Below are 26,194 nucleotides of genomic sequence, written 5' to 3'. Positions count from 1 at the left end.
TGGCCTGCCAGCCACCCTCATGCCTTAGATCTCCAACCCAAGTAAACTGGGTCCAACTGTACCAAAGGCCTTCTCGCCATCTTTCCCCTTACGCTTAGACTGGAAACTTCTGGCCGGCACCTGGAGGGGCTTCATTCCTTTGGTATTCCCTCCCATCACTCAGTCCTTCAGGCCTGATGAATCGTACTTTGCTGTTGGACACCTTCCCCGGAATCCACTGATCCTTACGCAAATGTGTGAACTTAGGTCCTTAACTGTCTCACTCGGGTTCCGGAGGGAAACTGGGGGTTCAAGTGGGAGTGGAGTTCTTACCTCGTACCAACCCTGGCGGCACGCTGGAGTCTGCCTGGGGTGCTTTGAAAACAGCGCCCCAGTGTCCGGGGCTATCCCCAGAGATTCTTAGTGGGTCTGAGGTATGGCCTGCACATCGAATGATGGTATTCATCGTTAGTACAAGTGATATCATGGACAGGGATTTGGATTTGAACAACTTCTCCAGCCCCAAATTTGGATACCACGATGCCCTGAAGAAATGGACAGAGGTTCGGTGGCACCTGCCGGAAGCCGCCTGGTCCACGGGCACGTAGCCTTCCTCTCCTAGGGGATCTCAGGTCACCAAGTAGGCACAAACCAGTGCCTCCTCATCACCACGCCTGGAGAAGCAACTCGGAGGGAGTGTTCCCAGAAGGCAGGGCGGAACAAGGCTCTAGCTGGGCAGGGCCGCAGACGAGCCTACTGGTGGTGGCGAGGCCCGTGCTCGCGCGCCCATAGTGTGCACACCAGTGTCTGGAGACGAGATGGAGGCAGGTGTGCAATAAGCTGGGTCAGCCGGGGCGAGCAGAGCGGGCGCCTCAACAGTGTGCCTACCGGCCGGCCGGCCACCGCCACCATGTGCTCACCACGACAGGGGAGAGGGGGTGGAGCTTATACAAGAAATGTAGGAGAGGCATTGTCCCTAACGTCCAGGAGCCTGAGCTCACACGGGAGGGCGGCCCGGGCGCAGTATGTGAACAGTTCAGTACTTTTCAAACGGGGGTCGATTGTGTGGCTGACCTCACGCGATAAAGGTGTATCGTGAAGGAGGGGGGAGAGGACTGAAGAAGTCAAGACAGGCTCTCGACTGGTCTAAGGCCATTTCCGATGGAACAGAAGCTAGAAATCGAACAGGTGGGGCCTGAGCACTCGAAGTTCAAGGCCGTTTGCTCGCTCGGGGCCACAGGAGATACCCAAGTCTCCCTGGGACTCTCTGGATGAGGGCAGGACACCGAGGAGTTCCAACAAGACGGGAGGGGCGGGTGGAGAGCGGGACAGGCAGGCCTCTTCCCGGCCACCCCAGGCTCCAGGAGAACACTGCCCGGGCCCCCTCCTGGGCCGCCCTCCGAGCCCTCTGGAAGACTTGCAAGCCGAGGAGACAGAAACGCTCGTCCTCTGTCTTAAGCCACCGGACACCTCGGAAGGCGCACAAAGTTGCACACTCGGCCAGCCAGCCGGACGGACAAGCCGGCGTCTCCGAGTTTAGGCGTCTCTGGCCCCAAACGCGACAGCCGGCCCTGAGGGTCAGGCACGGCGGCCCTTCCTCACCTCTGCTCCGGTGAGAGGGTTCCCGCTCGGCCCCAAACACGCTCCTCCTTCCCGCAGAACAGGAAGCGGCGGCCCGCGGCGCCGGCCCCTCTCCAGTGGGCCTGGCTCGTCCCGGCTCCCTCCCCTTTGTCCCGAACCGCTGGGAGCCCCGGGTACCTGCATCCTGGGGCACGCAGCAGGCCAGAGGCATGCTGGCTTCCCGCTCCGCTCCGTCAGGACGGGCCTTTTCTTCTACCCAGAGCCCTCCCGGACTCCCAGATAGCTGAAAGCTGATCTGCTGAAGTCGGCAGGCAGAGCAGGGGGGCGGGAGGGCGAGAGAGGGCGACCTTCGGCGAGGAGGGTGGCAGATTTTCACACGACATCTGCGCTGCCTCCGGGACTCCCCCCGGAGGGGGAGATGGTCTCACCCAAGTGCTGGGCCAGCTGCTAATCCCCCTGGGTTCACTTGAATGGCAAATCGGGACTCGGGGCGGCCTCAGACACACCCTGTCTCCAGAGGAGGGGCTTAGCACTTTCTCTCCCAGCCCTGCGCCCGCTCAGAATGCGGCGGGACCGTTCCAGGGCCTCGCCGCTCCAAGTGCAGCCGGCCAGGGGTCAGCAGCATCCGTGTCACCTGAGAGCCAAGCTAACCATGAGAAATGCAGAATCTAAGGTCCTGTTCCTTTGATGAGCTCTGCCAAGGGCCACGTGGCTATGGAAACCACTTGCACGTTGCCAGAGACAGGAAGCTGGAATAATACCGCCACCCAGGGAGCAGCAGCCCCCCAGCCCGCGTGCCAGCTGTCTGGGAGTAAGAAGGGGTACAGCCCATGCCATCACCACACGGCTCCCCCCGCCGCCCCGCCGTTCCCCCTCACCACCAGGCTGGGGCTGGTTCACCTGGCTGTGAGATTTTAGGTCAGTGAGCAGGCCTGCAAATATTTGCACACCCTGAAAGGATGGGGGGCAGGATACAACCGGAGTTTGCTCTTTTCAGGTTGCAAGTCAATTTCTGATCCCCTCCCACCCCCAACACACACACCACCTGTATCAGTATGTTAGGTTCTCGTGATGCCGATGTCAAGGGTCAAGTACATGGCGAGAACGCTTGAGCCCCTTCACAGACACCAACCGTTCTGGAGCCTGCTCAGACCGGTTCTGGAGTCCTCAGAAAGGGAGGACTCAGGGATGTCCACAGCTTTGCTCCGATAGCTTTAATGTCATCGTCCCACCTAAACCCAGCAACTGAGCCCATGTGCAAAAGCTGGAAGGGTAGAGAGAAGCAAAGAAGCAAAACTAAGGGCGAGTCAGAGAAGAGCTTTGTTTTCTAGTCCAGAGAGAACACTCGAAATAACTAAGCGAGGCAGACGGCCTGGCTTTCGTCTCAGAGGGTCGCCAGGCCTCTGCCCATGGCGTCGGCTCCCTGAGTTTGATGCTTCCGCTCCTCAGTCATGTGGAGCAGGAGCCAGGACGGGTGACTTCATTCCTGAAGAGCAGTTGAATGGCGCTGAGGTTCTGGGATGCGTTAAGATAGCCCAAATCAACACAAAAGTCTGGCTGGCACCTTGGAGAATTGTCCCAGACAGAATTTTGAGCCTTCCGAGCACCGGTCGGTGGCATCGGCAGATGGCCTGGCCACTGCCTCCGGTAGAGCTAATTGGGGCATCCCTGCCTGTGCTCCCCCCACTTCACGGGGCAGCAGGGCCCTGCTTGAGGGAAGAACCCACAGGGCTGGAGAGAAGGTGGAGGCAAAGTCAGCCAGGGACGAAGACAGAGCAGAGAGAAAGCAAAGAGGGTGGCCCTGGGCTTTACTGGGATTTGGGTGGGCTCTCAAAAGCAATCATGGTGGGCTTTTGAGTAGAAAACCAAGCGAAAACAGTATTTAAAAATCTTCTTCGGATCCCCAGTCTCGCCTCAAACAACAATCACTCCCAAAAAGACTCTCACGAATGGAAGGAAATGATGCCATTGTTTTATTTTCTATGGGAAGTCATAATAGTTTTTAAAAGGTTAATCTCCTTCTCAGCCCTGTTTTTTCCCTTCCAGTGACCCCAAGCTGAAAAGGAAAAATATTTGCACTTGGTGTTTAAAAACCACAGTGAATTAGCTTTTGTTGTTCATGGCAGAGCCACTATTTAGCTGCCCAGAATCAAACCAGATGTCGGGGAAGAACGAAGGCCCCGCATCCTGTGAACTTGCCTTTCACCTTTGCAGAAGGGCCGAGGAAAAGGCCTGGCTGAGAAGACAAAATGGAGGGAGCTCGGTGGTCAGCGAACCCGAGATGCAGTTCTGACACAAGTGGTGGTAGCCCTCTGTGGAATGTTGTGTGTGGGACCAGCAGGCCAGAGCTCTGGGACCCCGGATGCCCAGTGCCTCTCGGCTTCTGGAAGTTTCTTCTGTGGACACAAGGCCAGCAGCACTATTCCCATAGGTGCCAGAGACCAACATGAGCAATAGACAAGTATGGAGGAAAGAATCAGGAGTTGGGGGAAAGAAACACAAAAGAGATCAGCAGGGCTTGCTGGAACACTACATCTATCAGAGAAGGGGAAAGGAAAGGAAAGGAAAGGGAAAGGGAAAGGGGAAGGGGAAGGGGAAGGGGAAGGGGAAGGGGAAGGAAAGGAAAGGAAAGGAAAGGAAAGGAAAGGAAAGGAAAGGAAAGGAAAGGAAAGGAAAGGAAAGGAAAGGAAAAAGGAAAGGAAAGAAAAAAGGAAAGGAAAGAAAAAGAAAAAAAGAAATCCGAAGAGAAAAACAATACATTTTCCTTCTGTGGCCTTCCGGGGGAGTATGCAGAGTAGATTATTATTCAGTCTTGTTTTTCTTTAGCACACCACCCACCAAAACTCGCAGCTTAAATCAGGCAGCAAAACAAAACAAAACAAAACCTTCCTACGAGGCTGTTTCTCACTGCTTGCTAAATCTAGCAGCGAAAAAAAGCAGGAAGTCTTCTCTACACTGAGACCCTTTCTATCCCCTCAACAAACATTTACTGAGCCCCCACTTCGGTGACATATTTGGGTGATACCAGAAGGGCCCTGCTTGAGGGAAGAACCCACAGGGCTGGAGAGAAGGTGCACCAGAAGGCCATGGGTGCTATTCCCATCCACGAGAACTTTACAGCTGACTGGGAAAGACAGACATGTTCGTAACAACAATCACAATGGGTACCGTTTTCTAAAATGTAATCATGTGCCAGCCACTACACTACGTAGTATCGTATTTAATCCTTATAATAATCCCGTGCATTAAGGTTGACCATTCCCATTTTACAGATGAGAAACCAAGGCTCAGAAAGCTTAAGGAACTTAATCAAGATTACACAGCCATTAAGCTGGAAAGAGTCTTTATCACTGATGAAGTCCAAGGGCCTCCACCAGTGCCTGGTACATAGTAGCTGCTTACTAAATATTTACTGAATGAAGAAAGCAGCTGGGGGTGCAAGGACGGGCTCTCTGGGGCAATGGGGCTGAGCTGTGAAGCCTGACTAGGATTTATGCAAAGAGGAGGGTAAAGGCACGCCAGGAAGAAAATGGGAAATGAACAAATGCACCTCTAGGGAAACAGAACTGCTTTACAGAATTGCAAAAATGGGCAGGAGGGAATAGCAGTTAAGGACACTCAAGTCAGAGACGCGGGTCCTACCGTGGCTCTACCGCCTAAGGTTGCGTGAGCATAGCCAAGTCCTTGCTTCATCTTCCTTATCTACAAGCTGGTAATGAGAGTGTTACCTACAACGGCAGAAACTGTTAATTCCCTACCAAACCTTCCATGTTCGATTTCTCTCATCCTGATAACACCTCGATTTTGTAAACTGGGTCCACGGGCATACAACCAAAAGGCTACGTGTCCACGTCTCCCATGTAGCTAGGGGCTGCTATCTGGCCAATGAGAGAAACACATCTGTAGTATGGGATTTCTAGAAAGTCTCTTTAGAATACAAAAGTCAGGCTTCTTTCATCTGCCTGCTCGGGCCACTGTTGTGATGCCTGGCACTCCAGTAGCCATCTTGGACTGCCAAGACGAGGGCCACAATCTAATTGTAGAACCAGGAGCCGGAAGGAGTCTTGGTCCCTTATTACTACTGAGTCTCCATACCAGTCCTAGACTTCTTTCACATAGGAAAGAAATAAAGTTTTATCTTTTTTTAAAATTTATTTTGAGAGAGAGAGAGAGAGAGAACGAGAGCAGGCATAAGCGTGAGAGGGGCAGGGAGAGAGGCAGAGAGAGAATACCAAGCAGGCTCCTCACTGACAGTGCAGAGCCCAACACGGGGCTCGAACCTACGAACTGTGGGGATCTCAGGTCAAGATCATGCATGACCTGACCAGAAATCAAGAGTCAGACGCTTAACTGACTGAGCCACCCAGGTGGTGCCCCAAAAGTCTTGTTTCTTTGAAGCCTCTATGAAACCCCAATGGATATATTTACCTCAAAGAGTTGCAGGAGGATTAAATAAGATAATGCAGACCAAGTAATTAGTCCTGGGCCTTAGACATGGTACGCACACAAATCCAAGCAATCACATTTTGTTGCTATTTTTATCACTATTATCATGATTATCATTACAAAATCTAGAATACTCCTTTATTCTACATTAGGCTGAACCATCTTCATTCAGTTATTTAATTAATCAATTTGCTTAAAATTCCTCAGAATTATGCCTTTCATGAGAACATATCCATGAGTCTTCCTAGGACAGGGTCCCTGATAACAGAACAAAATATTTCTCTTTGAATTTCATCACCAAATCATCTACACAACCAATAATATTGAAAAGCCAGGGCTGTTAGTGAAAGGCTGTGGAGGGAGTGTTCGTACATTAACACTTCTAAGCATGGAGACGGGGAAGCATTAATTAAATTCTAAGTTTGGTCAAATTTCCTGTCTCGCAAAGCTCCATGGCAACTCGGTGCCTCAAAAAGTCTTTCCTTTCCCAACCAGACTTTTTACGTTTCAGGACAAAAATGTAAAGATACGATTTGCTCAAAAAGTTCTGAAAGTCAGCACGGGATGCTAGACTTCAAGAGATTTGCCAAGAATTATGGATCCTTTTACTTAAATCTCGGCTTCTTAGTGTCTTTGACAGATTGTGTGGTTTGTTCCTGATCAATAAATGTTTCTTAAAAGATCTAAGGAAGGAAATAATGATGAGCTAGAATGAGTGGTTCCCGCTGGTCAAAGGCTTGCTATCAAGGATCCACTTAGGAAAATTCCAGTATCTCAGGTCCCACCCACTGAATCAGAATCTCTGAAGGTAAAGGCCTGGGAACCTTTTTTTTTTTTAATTTTTAAAAAATGTTTATTTATTTTTGAGAGAGAGAGATAGAGTGCAAGTGGGGGAGGGACAGAGAGAGAGGGAGACACAGAATGTGAAGCAGGCTCCAGGCTCTGAGCTGTCAGCACGAGAGCCATGAACCACGAGATCATGACCTGAGACAAAGTCGGACACTCAACCGAACGAGCCACCCAGGCGCCCCATGGGAATCTCTATTTTTAAAGCTGCCCAAGTAATTCTGATGTGCAGTTCAGTTTGGGGCGGTTCCCAAATCCTCCCATCCCCCAACTCTCTCTTAGGTTGGGTTACTTAGAAGCAAAGTCTAAGATCGGGATTCTTGTTCAAGTGATAAATAGAGGGGGTGCTCTCAGCAGAAGGGGCCTCAGTATTCTTGTGGCTGTGCTCTCCACTGAAGCCCTAATGTCTCCACCGCCTTGGCTGACTCGGCCTGAGTTCCCCTTTCACAGAAAGGGTCTTGGAGAAGAGTTTTAACCCTACAGGAAGGGTTTCGGAATCTGATACGGTCCTTTCAGCGACCGCCGCTGGGCTGGCACGCCAGATAACCGGTGCACCTGCTGGAGTGATCATTTGCATGCTACACTGTGCCAGGACTTGGCCCAAAGTCGGCGTTCCAGAACCGTTCCCAGTGCCAGCCATACTCACTCACAGACTCCAGAACATAAGCGACTCAAGGAATCTGGCTGCCTGGTGATCTGTATCTTCTTCCTTCTCCCCTGACAAATGAAGATGTGGGCCACTGAACTTCCTTTGGCTTATATTCCTGATGACTCCTAAATAGGTCAAATTCCTTTGGAGACTGGCCAACAGCTAATTTCACATTCACCACTGGCCTGTTTTATTCCTCTGGTATTTCAGGAAAAAGGTGGGTGGGTGCCTTTTCTCCTTGTTTGTCTGAGTCCCTGTTAAAGTGGTCCTCGCCACATGGTCAAGAAATGGGGAGCATCGATGGTAAAGCACACCCCAGATCCCCATCTGTCAGTTGCTTTTCATCAGGAGATCGGCCAGGTAGAGTCTATGTAGCACTCTATCCCCCGACAAAGCCCCACCGCTACTCAGTCTCGGCTCTCATCAAGGAAGAGCCACCATTTTGGTTTTTGGCATCAGAGCAGAGAGAGACCCAGGGAAGGAAGCCTAGAAGGGAGTCGGGAGTGAAGAGTGCTGAGAAAAGGGAAAAATAGGCTTTCCTTTGGTGGGTCATTCGAAGCCGAGAAGCAGCTGAATACCTCCCACCGAAGTCTGGGACTAGAAAAATAAAACACCCAGGCCTGACTTGACTGCCTCTTCAGAAGCTTCTCTGTAGCACTGCTTTTATTTCACTGTAAGATGTCAATCCCCCTCTCCGCCTCACCCCGGATTTCATCATTTGTTTTGTTTGGAGACATTTAGTTGTTGTTTTCCCTTCTCCGTCAGACGCTGAGAAATATGTGTAGTCGAGTCTGCCCGGCAATCTGGCCCTACTGCAGGAACAGAAGTTGGGATTCTTAATAGGTTCTCCTCACTCCGCCCACTAAATCTGAAGCCACCGTGTAATGAAAGTTTCCTCACGGTAATAATATAATAACGATAAAATCAATATTTCACTCAACAGGTATGTATCGAGCACCGACTATGTGTCAGCCATTGTTTTAAATGCTCCGTATGTACGATTTCAGTTAATTCTCACACAGCTCTATGAGGCAGATACTAGTATTACCTCCATTTTACAGATCAGGAAACTGAGGTGCAGAGAGGTTAAATAGCTTGCCTAAGGCAGTGGAAGTGGCAAATGGTGCAGGCTGGGCTCCTAACCACTGGGCTGGCTCACCCCAATGATGGAGGGTAGGGAACGCATTATCCTGCCTCAGAACGCACAGCCTCGCCAATGCCCGTTACTCACGTCCCAATCCCGAGTCAACAGTAAAGCAAAACCAGAATCGAAATCCCAGTTACCCTGTCATTTGCTCTGCTGGGCGTTTCAGGTGTTTCATGTGCAGATGCAGGTGCGTGTGTGTGTGTGTGCGCGTGCGCACGCACGTGTGCGAAAGTCCATGGGTGGCTCCATACGTGCACCCCTGTGTAAGACTTTCCCTTGACCCTGGATAAGGAGTTCCTATTCATAATAACGTTGAAAGCAAGATTCTACCACCTTGCATGGCTCCCCGTTGCTACTCCCACAAACTGGGACGGGAAAGGCACTAACATACACTTCTGGCAAGGCTAAGAACCCTCACCCTGGGCCTGAACTGCCCCTCAGCACCAGAACCTTCTCCTTGGCAGGGGCTCCAGTTTGGGCACGAACAACTACCAAGTTGCCTCAAAAAATTTTTTAAAAGTACCACGTGATCCAGTAATTCCACTACTGGGTATTTACCCAGAGAAAATAAAAACACTAATTCAAAAAGACATACGCACCCCTATGTTCACTGCAGCAGCATTTACAAAAGCCAAGGCAGAGAAGCAACCTACATGCTCACTGATAGATGAATGGATAAAGATGTGGTACACACACTCAGTCACATGGGAATATTACTCAGCCATAAAAGAGGATGAGATCTTGTCATCCGCAACAACACGGGTGGACCTAGAGGGTATTATGCGAAGTGAAATACGTCACACTGAGAAAGCCAAATATATGATTTCACCCCTATGTGGAATCTAAAAACACAAATGAATAAACAAACAAAAAGAGTCAGACCTATAAATACAGAGAGCTGATGGCTGCCAGAAGGAAGAGGGACGGGGGGCGGGGGTAAGACAAGAGGGTGAAGGGGAGTGGGAGGTACAGGCCTCCAGTTATGAACCGAATAAGTCACGGGAAGAAAAGATACAGCACAGAGACTACAGTCATCGATATTCTAACAGCGCCGCATGGTGACAGACGGCGGCTGCACTCGCGGTGAGCACAGCATAACGTACAGAGTTGTCCAATCACTATGTTGTACACCTGAAACGCACATTGCGTGTGTCATGTGTACTCACGTAAAAAAATGTTTTAAATAAGTTACCTGGATCACTGCAGAGAGTCCGAAGACAAATTCCATTCAGATGCAGATGTTTTAAGACAAGGGAATGCAGTCTGTTGAGCCACAAACAGAGCCCCCAAGTTCCCATTTGTATCCCCAAGGGATGCCCCGCCGTCCACACCTTACTTTGGCCCTTCCTCTTACCAAAGCAAAACACCCGACAGCGCTCCAAGTGTTAGCCTCGCCTAGGCTACATTTTAACAGCAATCCAGGCCACACGCCCGAGGGACAAACCTGGAATGGTGGTGCCAGCGGTATGAGTCAGCAGGTGGAAGAGAATTTGGGCACGGAAAGGGAGGCGAAACCACCACCATCGGGTTTTCGGTAGTTCTAGAACCAGCTAGCACTTGACTTCCGATTGCTGGAGGATCCCAGTAAAAGCAACACCGCATTTCACCCAGAAAGGGGAAAGGACATTAAAACGGTCTTAAGGGCCAGACCATTCAGGGACAGACAGAAAGCACAAGGTAACCTCAAGGTCCTAATAGTTGTAACACTCTGGTTCAACTGCCTCCCCCCCCCACCCGCGCCCCATCTTTGGAGGGCTCTGACTCCTTTAGTGCGAGCGCTAAAGGAAAGGCCTGGCTTCCCCAAATCCCAATGTATTCATGACGGTGGCACAATTGCTGCCTTAGTTTTGTAATTCCTGACTCGAAGAACGGAGCATTCTAACGAAGGGCATGTTGTGCCTAGCCAGTATTGTGCGGTCCTGGATCCTCTGACACTCTGCACAGGGGACCTGGAAACAGAAAACTTAGAGGATCCAGGTCAATAAAGAGCCCAGGAAAACCTCAGTCTTTACATGTCATCAAGCATGAAATCATTTCAGCCAGAATGGTGCTAGCCCTCACTGAGCTCCTGATGGATGTGAATTAAGTTTATTTAGCTTGGCTACCTCAGATAAGGAAATTCCAGCAGCTTTCCAGTTCCTTTTAGATTTATTCGAAATGACATCATGCACTCAGATGCAGGATTCGTGAATGAGTCCAACATGAGGAGAATGGATATGGTAGAATGATAACACCGGCTAAAAGCTTAAGCAGTCAGCTTGGGCACGAGAGAGCACACGAAGGAGATAAAAGTCATTTCTCATTTGTCCACTCAATAACGAGGCTCAGACACGTGACCAGCCACAAGACCTACAGTCCCGGGACCGAATGGTCTAGACTTGGAATTCTCGTCTTTCGTTCCGGGGAGTCCAAGTAAGAGATCCCCTGATGTATAAAACGGGGTAGCTTTTCATTGTCCTGAATTTAAAATGGTTCGGAGATGATGCAATTCCCAAACGGAACAAAGTCTTTAATGCTTTACAGATTTTCTTGGGCTCTCTCCTTTGAAACCTGTCAACTCACTTTTGCTGCCTTCGACTTTTGATGCTAACGTCAGTGCTGCATCTTTACGCTGAGTGCTTTGGGCCTACAGTCTCCTTCCACTGCTTCCTTTACCTTCTGGAAAGCATACCGATGAATGGAGACAGGAAGACAAAAGCCAAGAAAACCCGCTTTATCTTTCAGACACTGATGTGGAGTTCATCACTTACGAACTTGGCAAACTTTCCAGGGCTCAGTCCCCACAAGCCTAGCAGCCTGGTCTGTCTCTCCTGGTGTCATCCCATTTAAGATCCTGCCCTGTCCAATCAGAGACAGGCCCATTCCAGGGATGGCTGGGGACAGCGGTATACTTCACGGCCATATCGGCCACTGACTGCGGCACCAGTTTTCTAGAGGAATCATCAGAGTGATTAACTTGTCCTAATCAGGCTTCTGAGCACTGAAGAACCAAGGGAGGGGATGGATAAGGAAAGCAGAGGATAAAGTTTAGATCTGCTCTGTCCAGTAGGACAGCCACTAGCCATATGTGGCTAATGAGCCCTTGAAATGTGGCCAGTGTGAATAAGGAACTGAATGCTTTATTTCACCGTTTTAATTCATTTGAATACCACAAGTAAGGATTATAAAGTGTTGAGAAGAAAATATGGGTTTCTAATTAGCTAAGAACTGAGTTAAGTTTCGGTGCTTTGGAGTAAGTTAGCAACCCCCCCCCCCCCCGCCTCCGCTGACTGGCCCAGCTTGGGGGTGCCTGCTCACTGGAGGTTTCCATGGCCAAGCTGGTTGGCGTGTTCTAGAGCAGTGGCTCTCTGATTTGGGGCAGAGGGTTCCCGAGAGCCCTTCAGGAAACCTGCAAAGTCAAAATTATCATGCTAGCGATACTCAGAGACTCCTTGCCTTTCTTACTCTTCCGCTGTCCTGAGGAACATGTGACACCACAGCAGCTAGAATACAGAAGCAGACACAAGAAGCCAAATGTTTCATTTATAAATACGTGATGTACGTAACACACAGTGTGTATTTATCGTTGTTGATTTTGAAATACATCACCAAGTAAAACTTCTTTACTTCTCAGTTTTAATTCCTAATATGATAAACATTGACAGAACTCACACGAACTAAAGCTCTTCGGGGTCCTCACTAGTTTTTCGGTGTAAAGGGGGCCTGAGATCGACAACTTCAAGAACTGCTGTTCTGGAAGGACTTGGTAGCAGATGCTGTCGATGGCCTATCCCAGGAGTCCTGCGGCTGCCGTGGACAGTTGCCCACCTCGGACACCCGGCTATCCCTGGGGTTCTGCCTGAGGCTCTCTCTCGTGCTACAGGACTGTTAGCGAGAGCCCCAAATCAGCCACAGACAAATGCTGGTGAGTGCTGGGCTGGACAGAGAAGTCTTGGCACTCTCACACCGCGGAAAACTACACAGCACCGAGGACAAACAAGCCACTGCTAGGTGACAGCAAGCGTGAATCCCACACATACAAAGTTGGGTAAAAGAAGTCGGGGCGCGCCTGGCTGGCTCAGTCGGTTGGGCGTCTGACTGCTGATTTCGGCTCAGGTCGTGATCTCACGGTTTGTGAGTTCGAGCCCCGCGTCGGTCTGACTGGGGCTGTGTTGACAGGGTAGAGCCTGCTTGGGATTCTCTCTCTCCCCCTCTCTCTCTGTCCTTCCCTGTTGTGCTCTCTCTCTCTCAAAATAAAAAAAGAAGAAGTCAGAGAGAGGAGAGCGCAGGTTCTACAATTACATCCTTATTAAGTTAAAAGTCAGGCAGATCTATGGGGTTAGAAAGCAAGGATCTGCCTTTGGGAAGGAAGAGGAGACGTTCTAGGTGTTGAGCTGGTTGGTGGGTTCAGGGGTGTGTTTGCGTTTTAATCATTCGCTGATCTGTAGGATTCAGGCACTTTTCTGTATGGATGTTAGACATCACTCAAAAGGTTTACAAATCAAATATTAATTATTATTTTTATACCATGCTCTGCTAGGCACGGGAGATGATAAAATAGAATTTTCAGACATGGCTTATGGTTTCTGCCTTTACATCAGTCCTCCTAAGAGATAAATAATAGTAGAAGATTTGATTTGGTGGTGGGCAATTTGGGGTGGATTAAGTTTGGCTTGGACAGCACAACGATTTTTTTTTTAATTCACTTTGAGGGCCTTTATTTACTTAGAAGGCACACGTCTCAGTCTCCACCACTCTTTTTCGTGCTAGGCTGGCTCCGACCCACATTTAAGCTACCTGCCTGACTCTGAAGGCAGCCGGGTTTGAGGCCTACGACGTAAATGATGATTCCAGAAGTGACTTGAGCCACTACGTGATGGAGACCCAGCTCACCGCCCTGAGGGGCACGGAGGGGGTGCTGACCTGACCAAGAACAGCATGGAGGGTGCAATGAGCTCCTGGCAGGCCCTCTGGGGTGGGGGCGGGGGGACGGTGAGGAGGCAGACGGAGAGGCCAGGATCTGTGATGAGGGCACCACCATCTAGGGGATACGAATGTGACCTCACCAGTAGGCCCCCAGGACAACTCTCCAGTCAGTAAGTCACTCTTTGCCCTCTCTGTCGCTCCCAGTACCCGAGCGTCTTGTCAATCAGGACTCGCGCCTCTATTCAGTCAGTCACACAGGTTTCTGTGGAACCTTGGAGAGACCTTTCGGAAGACCCGGCACCCAAAGCCCCACCCTCATCAGGAGGAGGCTACGGCTCCTAACCCGGCCGGGGTTCTGTCTCCCATCCCCGCCCCCGCCCCCGCCACACAGACACCTGCAATGAAATGTAGGGAAAGAGGCTGGGCTTCAGAGTCGGGCCGGGCTCCACGACCCACAAGGAAGGGCGGGAAATGCGGTCTGTCGTGTGCCCAGGAAGAAGAGGAAAACGTGGACGCTGGTGAGCAGTGGCCCTTCTTCCTGCCCAGAGAACCAACAGCACTCGGCAGGGGCCGTAAAGGAGGCCCACTGAGAAGTCCGTCTCTGCCCCGGCATTAGAACTCACGTGGAGCTCTCCCGTGCAATTGGCCTCCAGCCCCAGGGTTCCATTCTCCAGGACCTCTTAGACCGGGACTAATTCCAGAGCCCTAAATGCATGGCCAGCTGGCCTCCAATACCCATCATAGCCTCGGGCTGCCAGGATCCCTGCTCTGGGCCCTGCTGGCCAGGCCACCACCGCTGCTGAGTGGAATCACAACCCATGTCTGGTTGCCAGGTTCACCCAGTGTACCCCCAGTGGCCCAGAGACTTGTCAATGTAGGCCTGCCCCTGGGCAGGGCCGGACGCTGCAGGTGGGATGACAGCTGCCCAAGGTCCTAGGGCATGATTTTGTGGGGGAGGTCCTGACCCCTGCCCTCGCTGGAGGAGCAATGTTGCTTCAGGACACGTGGCCGACTGTCTACCCAACGGCCATTTTCTCTCGAAGGCGCTCGGAAACGTGTGCCCAAATATGGGGCCTCACAAGCACACGTTGGCGTTTAGAAAACCCTCGGTTGGGGATGGATAATTGTGCGCTGGAACCTGCTTGCCACTGGCTCCATAAGCCAACATACATTCTCCCCTCCTATCTCTAAAACTTTGCAACCTCTCCTGCCCTCAGTAAACAAAATTCGGGAAACAAGAGGAGGGGGTGAATTAGGCTTGTGGAACGGGACCTCCTCACATCTACACTGGAGTCTTAGGAATTCAGATGTGCTCAGTCAGACGGTCAAGGTTTGAAACCGAAACAAAGAGGGAGGTTTGCGTGTGTTTTTAATTGAAACAGCTGCAGCCCACCCAGCCTCCACAGGGGCCTTGCACAAAAGAACAAAAGCCATTCTCTCTCAGGCATTGATGGCTATTATACCGGTTCCTACTGCTAATTCTCGAAGAGGCCACTCACTTCACCCCGAGGGCTGAGACAACTTAGAATCGGAAAATGCTAAAGCTCCAAGTATGCCTCGGTCCAATCCCCTTGTTTGATGACTGAGGAAGAGGAGGCCCGGGCCACAAAGGCAGGGGATGGCAGAGCTCAGACAGAAACCCAGGCTTGTACACAGACCCGAGCGGCACCTTCCTCGTCAGTAATGCTGAGGGTGTGAGCCATCATTTGGGGGACTCCTTCCGTAGAGCTGCGGAGAAGGAATGAAGTAAGGACTAAGACCCTGGGGGAGGAAGGGAAGGATATCTCTGGGGCTAAGAGCCAATGGGGAGAAGCAAATTGGAGCCCACAAAAGCCAAGATTGGGGCAGACCAGCCGGGAGGGGCAGAAATGATTCTTCAGCGTCTTGAAAAGAAGACGGGCAAGGAAGCCAAAAGAGAGGTCAAACAAGACCGAGTGGCGAGGCTTCAGAGTCTGACCTCAGCCTGCCTGTCCGTGTGTCCTTCCTCTGTGTCAATACCTGACTCTGTGCTTAGACGCCCTCCTCTTTTCTCGTGGCCCAGCCGCATACTGACCTGTCTCCCGCACATCCCGTGTCGGCAATGCCACGGGGACCTCAGACCCACCACCTCCAGAGCTCCTCAGCCCCCCGTGCGCACCCGCTCCTCCCTGGGGCCCCCCGTCTCAGAAGAGGGTACCCCCACCTTTACCGCCAACAAGCCAAACACCTGGGAATACCCTGGATCGCAACCCCTCAGATCCCCAGGCCCAGTCTGTTTCCAAGTGCCATAGGTTCTACCTCCCATGCAGCTCCAAAGCCGGCTGCTTCCTGTTCCAGGTTCCAACCCTCCCCCTCATCAGGCCTCTATCTGGGGCTTGGGTTGGGGCAGTTTCCCCACAGAGCAGTCAGCGTTCTCCCTACAACTCAGTTCTCTCCCGTGCCCTCAGCCTTTCCCATGGCCCCCCGCTGCTCGCAGGCTGCCATCCAGACCTTGGAACCAGAGCAACAAGGCTCTCCACAAAGGGCCCTCTGCCTCACGCGCTTGCCACCACACCCCACCCCCCCCCCCCCGTCCCATCCCCACCCCCACCCAATGCACTCTTTGCTCCCACCGCTCACGACACTCTCCTCTTCCTCAACAGGCTACTCTCTCACCTCACGGCCCTTTGTCCAGAATGTTCTCTTTCCGGATTTCTATATGGCTAGCTCCCTTTTTGTTATTCAGGCTTCAGCTTACATGTTATGGGAAAACCCATTCCCCAGAGGCCTGCCTGACCACTGAGGAAATCTTGACCCAGGCATTTTTTTAAATTTATTAAAAAAAAATTTGTTTACATTTATTCATTTTTGAGAGACAGAGAGAGACACAGCACAAGCGGGGGAGGGGCAGAGAGAGAGGGAGACGCAGAATCCGAAGCAGGCTCCAGGCTCCGAGCTGGCAGCACAGAGCCCCACGCGGGGCTCAAAGTCACAAAACCGCGAGATCATGACCCGAGCCAAAGTTGGATGTTTAACCGACTAAGCCACCCAAGCGTCCCTTGACCTGGGCATTTTTTATCACACTGACCTATTTGAATTTTTTTCACAGAATGTTATCTCCATCTGACGTTCTCTTGTTTGTTTATTGTTGGTCTGTCCCCCACTTGACTGGGACGTCCCTGAGAGCTGGGCCAGTTTCTTTTATCTCGGGTACCACTGTGTCCCAGCACCTAGAACCGGCCTCTACCCTGGAAGCAGAATGTTTGGGAAATGAATGCGTGAAAGAGCAAAACATCAAGATCTGTCCTGGGCCATAAATCTGTCCTGATTTGGCTCTAACTGCTACTTGTATGTTTGTTCTCGAATGCTTTCACTAAGGGACTTGGGCCGTCAATTAACTGTTTCAGCTCTTAAACACTCACAGCAACTAATCAAATGAAACCTGAAAATGGATCCCGCTCTTGTTTCTAGTACTGATTTGTGTTTTGATTATTGATAAAGCTAAAGGCAGTTTACCTCCCTTGGTTTCCCAATCCAGGAGTGGTCTTAAGTGGTCATAGGACCAGCTCATGAATGATCCTAAAGCTATGGCTTGTGCCTGATAACCAAAATCACCAGTCATTCATTCCCTTTAAGTAAGTCAACAGTACTTACATGCCAGGCACTGGGTTGAATGTCAAGGATGTAACAGTGAGCCAAGTTAAAACGGCCCCGGCCCTCTAAGACACATGGTCTACATGGGAAGAGAGTCCAGGTCAAGAGCTAGACAATACCAGCCCATGGGGTAAGAAGTCCAATGAAAGCACACGGGTAGTGACAAGACCGCAGGGTAGGAGGCAGGAGAGGTGAGCAATCCACACACGGCTGGGGGTTAGGAAAAGTCTTCACAGAAAAAAAAAAAAAAAGCTAAAGCCTTAAGTCCTTGGTAATGCATAAGGATTTCTGCACCCTCCCCTCTGTCCTCTGGGGAAACTGCTTACTTGCAATGATCAGTTTTTACTACATGAAACTGTCCAGAATTGCATCTGCCCCAGATAAAAGACTGACTCTAACCAGAAAATCACGTAACCATGTGGCTTAATTAGACACGGTGATCAAAGAGCCACATGGCTCATTGGTTCTGCTTTTTCACAGCCTACCGTTCAACGCCAGCAATGTGTGCTCTGCGCATTCCATTCCTCCTTAAGATTTGGAAAATGTGCGTAAGGAGAGGATTGATTCTCCGCTATGTGTATAAGAATCTCAGTTAGGACAGGCTAACTTGTGTAACAGACAGCCCTCAAATCTCACCGGCTTTGCATAACCAAGTTCAATTTCTCGCTTCTGTCACACCTAAGGCAGTTCAGCTGAAATGCTCTGCTCCACACAGTCATTCAGGGAAGCGGACCCTTTCTTGTGTTCTCACCATTCCGCAGCAGCTTGGGGTCCTCTACTAGAGAGTCTGTACCTAGCTAACGGGCAGAGGAAGAGAAAGGGTGTGGATCGGTTACTGTTGCTCGTAACTCAGTCACAGGGTTCCATCTAACTACAGGGAATGCTGGGAAATCAAGTCTACCCGTGTGTATGGGAAGAAAAGAAAACGGGGTTGGGTGAACACCTCGCATTGTCTCTGCCACAAGCACACTTCACCGTGAGCTAAAGTACACGAGGGGTCACTCCACCAACAATTAAACCATGAGCTAAGTCTTAAATACCTGACTGTCTTTTTCCGTGGGTGAGTTAATCCTACATAAAATCTAGTGAAAGCGTTCTCTTTTCCAGGGACAATCAGAAACAGTTACTGATTGAGGAAAATAACTTCTCCATCTAACGCCCATGATATAACTCTGAAAGTATATAAAATTAGTAGAAGAAACTCATACTTGGCCATATTCTCAAGAGCATACCTGATGCTGTGTCTAATCACGTACTCAAGGGATATTTGTTAAATGTGTCAAGCCAAATTTAAGCCTGCGTGTTACATGTCTATATTCCAAAGTGAACACGGGAAAAGCCATAATTTTTCTTGCCCATTGGAAAAAAAAAAAAACCAGCACAAATAAACACGCTTAAATATGTATGGTTCTCTGAAGGTATTTATTTGTGCTTAGAGAAATAAAAGTTTGCAGAGGGCCTTGCAATTTTCTGATAAAAGTTGCTCTCTAAGCACAAAGCATTATTTGATTTGTCTGAACGAAATCATGGAGCAAGGTGAAAGAAAGACTGGAGACGTTGGGAAGAAGCCAAGAATTAATGATGTGGATTTGGCGGCACTGTGCTAACTTCAAAAGTAATAATGATTAAATATACGGAGTCCTTATACATCATCGATTCCTAAACAAAGCCAAGAAAACAGATAGTTCCAAGGGCAAGAAATGTGTCAGCACCACACTGTCACAGATCACAAATCCAGACCACCCTCAGGATGGTTATTTGGATACGTAATGAAATAATTGGCAAAAGCCATTCTGAGGGCCGGGACTCAAATGTGTCAGCAGATCTGGACGTCTACAGTTCATGCAGCTTTAGTAGCGCAGAGGACTGCACACATTTTTCACATTAGGGAACAGATGGAAGCTGTAATTCCCGCCATAGCTGAAGGATGCCTTACACCCAACAGCAGCAGATAATAAGCTCATTTGGGAAGAAAGTTGCCATTTCCATCCCGGAGCTCAGTGAACTGCTTCTGAACCAGTCGTCCAACTGCGGACAGCACGCTTCCCGGAGCGGGGGTTGGGGGGGGGGGGCGCACCTGTTTCAAAACGCTTAGGGGCTCGAGGCATTTCGGTTTCCCCTGAGGCCTCACATCTCACATCAGAGCCAGCCACGCGACCAGGCCTCACCCTCACAGAATTCTGGGGACAGCAATTTCTAAGCTCAGTTTCCTATTAGAAATAAGTAATGCTGAATGCTTTCACAGCTTTGCATGAGACACGGGCGGCTAGATACCGGGTTAAGTGACACACCTCATTTTCATTTGTTCCAGAACATTTTTGCCCTAAACTTCTCAAGCTTTAAATTGGTCTCTGGGGTGCCATCCAATGGGAAACTTGCAGGAAGGGGAAAAATACATTCAACTATTTTGGATGTGGGAAATATGCTCTTTGGCTGAGAAAGACGTTTTCCACATATTTGATCACTCAAAAGCCGTTAAGCACTGAAACTTCAAATATGTTCGAATCTGATAAAAGCCGTGAGCATCTAAAAGCGTGTCACCCCAGCGCTGCAGACAATAAAACATTCAATTGATACAGGTGCTGTCAGACGCTGGTGTAGACCTTGACTACAGAAGGAAGCACGGATCAGTGTGGCCGTGTGGGGAGCAGCTGCTGTGTAGACGGACCCCCAATCCACAGTCCAACCTGGCCAACAAGCCTGGGAATTACACGGGTCATTTCATCCCTGGATTTTCACATGCTTCCTCAACAGAAGCCTATTATTACCTTTTGTGGCAGCCCAGGAGGCCAGCAGCAGGCCCCGATTTCACAAAGAACTTGCTGGCAAGGCTGGCTAGCTGGACTTGTCTAAATACTCTCCCGACCACACCTTCCCCCTTAAAAAAATGTTTTTAATGTTTATTTATTTTTGAGAGAGAGAGAGAGTACAAGCAGGGGAGGGGCAGAGAGAGAGGGAGACACAGAAACCGAAGCAGGCTCCAGGCTCCGAGCTGTCAGCACAGAGCCCGGCGCGGGGCTCGAACTCACGAGAGCCGTGAGATCATGGCCTGAGCCGAAGTCAGACGCTTAACTGACTGAGCCGCCCAGGCGCCCCACATCCTCCCCCTTTTTAAAAACTGATGTGTAGGAGCAGGTGAGTAAGCTAAGTGATCTTGAGAAATCTTTGTTACCCTAGGGCTACGAGTCCTAAAGAGGTAGCCACTGGCCACATATGACTACTGAGCATTTAAAAGAGACTAGTGTGATCGAGGAATGGTACTTTAAACTTTTACTTACTTTTAATTAGTTTGAAGTTAAATTGAAAAGCTGTTTGTTAAATCCAGTTGTTGGAAAAAATTTTAACACCTCTGGAGGAATGCAGATGTGTGAATCTACTTTTTCAACAATAAATTTTATAAGCTCTGAACCCAGCCCAAGTATTTCTGATGAAAATTTAACATTTAATTTACCACCGAAACCAAGAATATGAAAATTATTAATTTCTATTGGCCATATCCTGACATGGTGAGAGTTTGGATATGCTGGGCTAAATAAAATATATTATTCAAATTAATATCACTTCCTTGGCTTTTTAAATTTGAGCACTAGAAAATTTTAAATTGTATGTGTGGCTCAAATTGTTTTCCCATGGGACAGTGCTACTTAAGAGTGAAAAGTCTCGGGGCGCCTGGGTGGCTGAGTCAGTTAAGCGTCTGACTCTGGCTCAGGTCATGATCTCGCGGTTCGTGAGTTTGAGCCCCGCGCCGGGCTCTGTGCTGACAGCTCAAAGCCTGGAGCCTGCTTCGGATTCTGTGTCTCCCTCTCTCTCTCTGCCCCTCCTCCACTCATGCTCTCTCTCAAAAATAAACAAGAATTAGAAATAAAAGAGTGAAAAGTCTCACACACCCAGGCGTCATCTACCTGCCTGCCACGTTCCCACCACAGATGCCCATATATACAAACCCCCATGTATAAAGTAACAAATGGCAACTGAGCATCTAGCACCAAGATCTGTGAAGAGATGGCATCACCCAGCCACAGAGGATTGTGACAGAAGCTATAGTGTCCCTGACTTGACTTGTCCTTTGAAGGACTTGGGACAAATGAATTCTTCTTATTGTCATGACAACAGTGGATGCTGACCTCCCGTCACCTCCAACACCGGGGTACCATTTGCCCACTCAGTTCATTTACTGAGCTCTTCTTTGGGCCAGGCCCCCTGCTAGGCATGATAGCCGGGCCCGGAGACCATTCCTGGGCTCAAGGGGCTTGCAGTCTAGCTGCATCCATGCACATAATTGACTACCTAGATTGTTTCCTAGTTAGCTAATTGTTTCAGGCTGAAATACACACTGAAACTGAGCTCGCGACAAAGGGCTCCAGAAGCAGAGGGCAAAGAGTGATGAGCTCGATCTCTGGAGATCAGGGTGGGCTTTCCATGCGGTAGCATGTAAGACGTACATGATAGACAAGGACGATTTATCAGTGGGGAAGGGAGAGGAGGCACTGCCCATGATGGAAGTAGCCGGAGCCAAGGGAAACGTGGGCAAGCACATGGTGTGCTCTGGGAACGGTGAGGGGGTAAAGGGAGAGGAGTCCTGACAGATGAGGCCAGAAAGGTGAGGCTGGTCTCTCCAAAGAGACCACACGATGAACTGGGAATACCAAATGAATCCCCTGGGACCAGCCTGGTTTTGGAAGACAGGTGACCAGCTCACGGAGACTCTGGCACTTGTCCAAGCCAGGAATGGCAAGAGCTCGCGCTGGGATGGGGCGAGGGGCGGGTGGCGTGCAAGTTTCAGAGAGGGCGCAGGTGCAAAGGGCCCAGAAGGAGGAACATCAGGCTGCCAGGTCTGGGAAGGGAAGAGAAGACGGAAGTAATGGTGGTGTCTTCAGGCAAGATTAGGGAACACGGGAGGAAGAACAGATTGGACGTGTTACGGGGTGTAAAAAATCAGCACTGCAAACTCTTTGGAAGAAAGCCTGGATGAACACAGACACTGATAACAGCGCTCCAGACCCCGGGACCCACTCTACAGCCTAGCGCTGTACTTGGCTGCTACAGAAAACCGTTATCACACAATGGGGAGGGGAAATTGCCAAGGGGGGAAATTTTTCATTTTGGGATTTCCTGAGTTAATTTTCCGACATGAGGGAGCATGAGCGTAGATGGTTGACACACTTAATGTGAAACTCTGGAAATGAAACAAACACATAGCAAGCGTGGGTGCTCCAGTCCTGACGACACACCTATAATCAGTTGAAAGTCAAAGCTGTGCCCTTGGAAAATGTAACCCGCTGTGATGAAAGGATTATGTCATTTTTGCAGGGTCCAAATTAGCAGACGGTTTGCTCGCACAAGTGGAGCAGACACCAGCACCCCCCCCCCCCCCACCAGCCGCCCACCCCCACAGCAACGGGAGCTCGGGTTTCAAAAGCGCGCTTTTTTGCCGGGCCCTCGGGCTGAGGTTCTGTGGTTTCAGATTGGTTTTGGCTTCAAGCAAAGGCAAGTCCTTGCTTTTTGCTCTCTGAACTAATTCCAGCATGTACGGCTGGAGCCTCGTGGCCCCTTTTCTGCTGACCATGTGGGAAGCTTCAAAGTCTCTCAGATGTGATTATTTGTTCTGTCAACAGCTCCGAGCCTCTGAAAAGTGAGGGCCATTGCTTCTAGCTATCACTTATCCTCTCTCCCCGTATCACTTCTCAACAACGCGGACCTCCTTGTGGAGACCGCGCGGCGTTCTAACACTACCTCCCCGCCCCAATCGATACTAAGTGATACCAGGCGTCTCTTGATCTCACAAGAACAAACCAAACACTATGTTCCTGTTCCCGTCCCCCAAAGAAAGCGCACACTGAGCGAAGTAGGCTCACAAGCAGATTAACCACAAACCCACTAATTAATTCCACCTCACAGGAGCTGATGCATCTGACGCTTCCTTGTACTTTACCCGTTAGTTTCAGTTGTCTTCGCTAGATCCCATCAGTCAGAAAGATCCAGTCGACCATTATCCAAAGTGCAAATCCCTTAGAATCTCACTGCGTGCACTCTTCAGTATTTATCCCGCTGCCACAGTGGATTGAAACTATGTCTTTAACAGTCCGTCTTGAGAGGAACCAAATGAAGCGAAGGTACTGCGGAGGGGAAGGGCCATTCTCTTATGGGAAATTAGGACACCGGAAGTAGAAGTGTGCTTGAAAGGTGGAAGCAGATGGAAGTCAGACGCCAAGGACTGTTTCTCCCCTGAGGCTGCCGTTTCAGAAACTGTTTCTCAGGTCAAGAAAGGGGGCTGAAAAATGCTGCTTTCATCACAGGTAAAGTTGGAAGGAAAGAGCTCTCGTTCAAAACGTTGTGACAATCAGAACAAGTGGAGGGTCTAAAGGAAATGGAGCCAGGCCCCCAAATATACTGAATCTGGGGGAGTTCAGTAAAAAGGCCCTTCAGATCGTGACCCCCGCACCCGGAAGGTCTGCAACACCGCGGCGCAGACAGACACCGAGGGCCCGCCGCTGGCCGCCCCTTAGTGCCCGCGCTGTTGGTTCCGCAGCACTACCGTGAGGTGTGCGGGGACAGCCACGCCCACCGTGGTTACTTCTGAACAAGAATCAGTCACTGCCTTTCTACAGCACACCGATTATACACAGCCAGACAAGGGGACGCAATCCAGTTTGGGAGAGAAGGCAGGCGCTGGGGAAGAAAATGACTTGCAAGGTTGTGTTTGAGGGCAGCCAAGGGAGCGGGACAGGCAGTTAGGGCTACAATTTACGGAGAGGCCACTTCCAGCTGTGGAAGCCAGGGCTGGCCTAGAGAAACAGAATGTCCATGGGCAGAGAGAAGAGGAAGGCTCACGGAGCATGGGAAACCAAGGCCCAGAAATGGGGATGACCCAAGGCATTTCCAGGGTGCAGTGGAGAACAGCATGAAATCTGGGCACAAAGTAATATAGCTGTTTTCCCACCGGCAAAACGGGGATAGTGACGGCCTTCGTTGTTGGAGTGCTGGGAGGATTAAATGTGACAACGTGTAACAAGTGCTTTGCGAGGGTCTGGCACAGGAAAAAAAAAAAAAAAAGCCCATTTGGGGTCAGTGGGACAGTGGAGCCCAGAAGGCTGGGAGAGCTGCCTCTAAGGAAGACCTGCTCAAGACTCGGCTGGATGAGGAAGAAAAGGACAGGGACCACCAAAGGTGACTCTGGAATCTGGGGTCTGGAAAGTGGGGGCGCGGAGGGATGATTGGCAGAACCTGAGGGAGGGGGCAGGAGAGGACAGGTCTCAAGCACGCGGTGCTCAAAGTGCCAAAAAGCCATGTCTATTTCAACAACATGAACAACCCCATTTTCACTAAAAAGCACCTACAATTCCCGGGGAAATATGCAAGGTAAACGTGGTGTCTGAATCCGTCAGATTCGATTTCCTGCTTGCTACGTGTTCCACGTAGGTGAGGCTGGGTACTTTGGAAAAACCATGTTGTATGTTTGAAATCTTTCATAATAGAAGGCTGGTGGGCGGCAATCCTACAAGAAACTGTTGTTGAATCTGACCAAAACATGCACTTACACTTCCTGGAATGTTAAATTCTAGTTTACATCAAACGCACAGAATCCGAACAGCAACTGAGATTTACCTCGTTTGTTTCCCTGACGGTTCTCTATCTAACTGGCTGTGTCTATACTCGTCGAGAACACACAAATCTTCCAAGGGTCCTGGCTTGATGGCTGGGGAGTCTGGATTTGAAAAGCCTGGCTTTCACTCCCAAGGAGACACACGCTCTACACATTCGGACAGAAACAAAGAGAAGCGCTCTCTGCTGGTAAAATAATAGTTCTGAACTTAACCTTACCTCCTAACAACTCACTTTCTTCTATCTGGGTATGGATAACTTGGCTCTTGTTAGTTTGCTGAAAATATTGAAAGTTTGAGAATTCTGCCCCACAGTCTTCCCTGAATTCCCAATGAATGGGAATGTAAATGGAACTAACATTGCTAGCCAACGTCATTACAAAAAAGCCAGTCAAGCTTCTATTAAGTTAAAAAAGAAACTTTAAAAAATGTTTCTTTCTGATAGTTCTTCCCCTCAACTTAAAAATTTTTTTTAATGTTTATTTATTTTTGAGAGAGAGAGAGAGAGAGAGAGAGAGAGAGAGACAGAGTACAAGCAAGGGAGAGGCAGAGAGGGAGACACAGAATCCGAAGCAGGCTCTAGGCTCTTAGCTATCAGCACAGAGCCCGATGCAGGGCTCGAACTCACAAACGGCAAGATCATGACCCGAGACGAAGTCGAAGTCATATGCTTAACCGACTGAGCCACCCAGGTGCCCCTCAATATATTTTTTTTAAACCAGGGAATCAGACGATATATTTTAGCAATGGAAGGGCTAAAATCCATGAGCTATGAAAGGACACAGTTTGCCCACTGAGCTAAGTCCCCGGGAGCCTCACTGCAGGCTCAGGCTTGAGACTAAGCGCAGGTGAGATGCCTCTAGAAGAAGGAAAAGGAAAATGGAGGGTGGGAAGGAATCCAACAAATTTGTGCGGATTTCCCCCTCCCCTCTATTGTGTTCGCCGGCTTCCCCCACATAAATGGAAGTCTGGAATTAGTTCTTAAATCTGACAATGTGCCTAATGACAGGATATGGTTTGAGATCAAATAACCAACCAAAACAAGGGGTCTGTTTCACCTCAGCCACTCAGCATTTTGCTTTTATCTCCCCTATTTGTTTCACGGTAACTTTCAAAGGAGTTGACTGATTCTGATCAAATGTGGGGCATGGCTAAAGGGTTTCAAGATACATCTTAAGCTCAATTTGTGGTTCCGCCAGCCATCCTGAAACAAAACAGTAGCCAGTAAAAGTTCCTAAGTGGGCAAATCTGCTGTAATCTTTAGCAGACTTCATCCAAGTTCATACATGAGCAGTGGTTACAGATCTATGTGATTCTGCGGAGTGGGGTTTACAGATCACAAACCCACAAAGGTATCTAAATTCACTGCATACAATGACTTCTCACAGCCTTCCACAGGCAAGTGTTATCTCTGCCTAGGCAAGGGGG

At 49.8% G+C, this 26,194-nt stretch overlaps 1 protein-coding gene across 3 annotated transcripts in view; it reads right to left on the bottom strand.

Moving 5' to 3' along the window:
• NHS (NHS actin remodeling regulator) overlaps positions 1-26,194 on the bottom strand; it is a 339,957-nt gene that overhangs the window by 100,627 nt on the left and 213,136 nt on the right. Inside the window, exon 1 of one of the 3 annotated variants that reach the window (XM_027054465.2) lies at positions 1,738-4,081. The exons of the other annotated variants lie outside the window; for them this stretch is intronic. Coding sequence (XP_026910266.2) covers positions 1,738-1,771 — 34 coding nt within the window. The 5' untranslated portion in view covers positions 1,772-4,081. Of the gene's footprint in view, positions 1-1,737; positions 4,082-26,194 lie in introns of those variants that run through there. 3 annotated transcript variants of the gene reach the window in all.

This window comes from Acinonyx jubatus, chromosome X, assembly GCF_027475565.1.
Source record: "Acinonyx jubatus isolate Ajub_Pintada_27869175 chromosome X, VMU_Ajub_asm_v1.0, whole genome shotgun sequence".
NCBI classification, from domain to species: domain Eukaryota; kingdom Metazoa; phylum Chordata; class Mammalia; order Carnivora; family Felidae; genus Acinonyx; species Acinonyx jubatus.
Note: the sequence above shows the minus strand (reverse complement) of the source record. Positions and strands in the feature narration are given on the sequence as shown.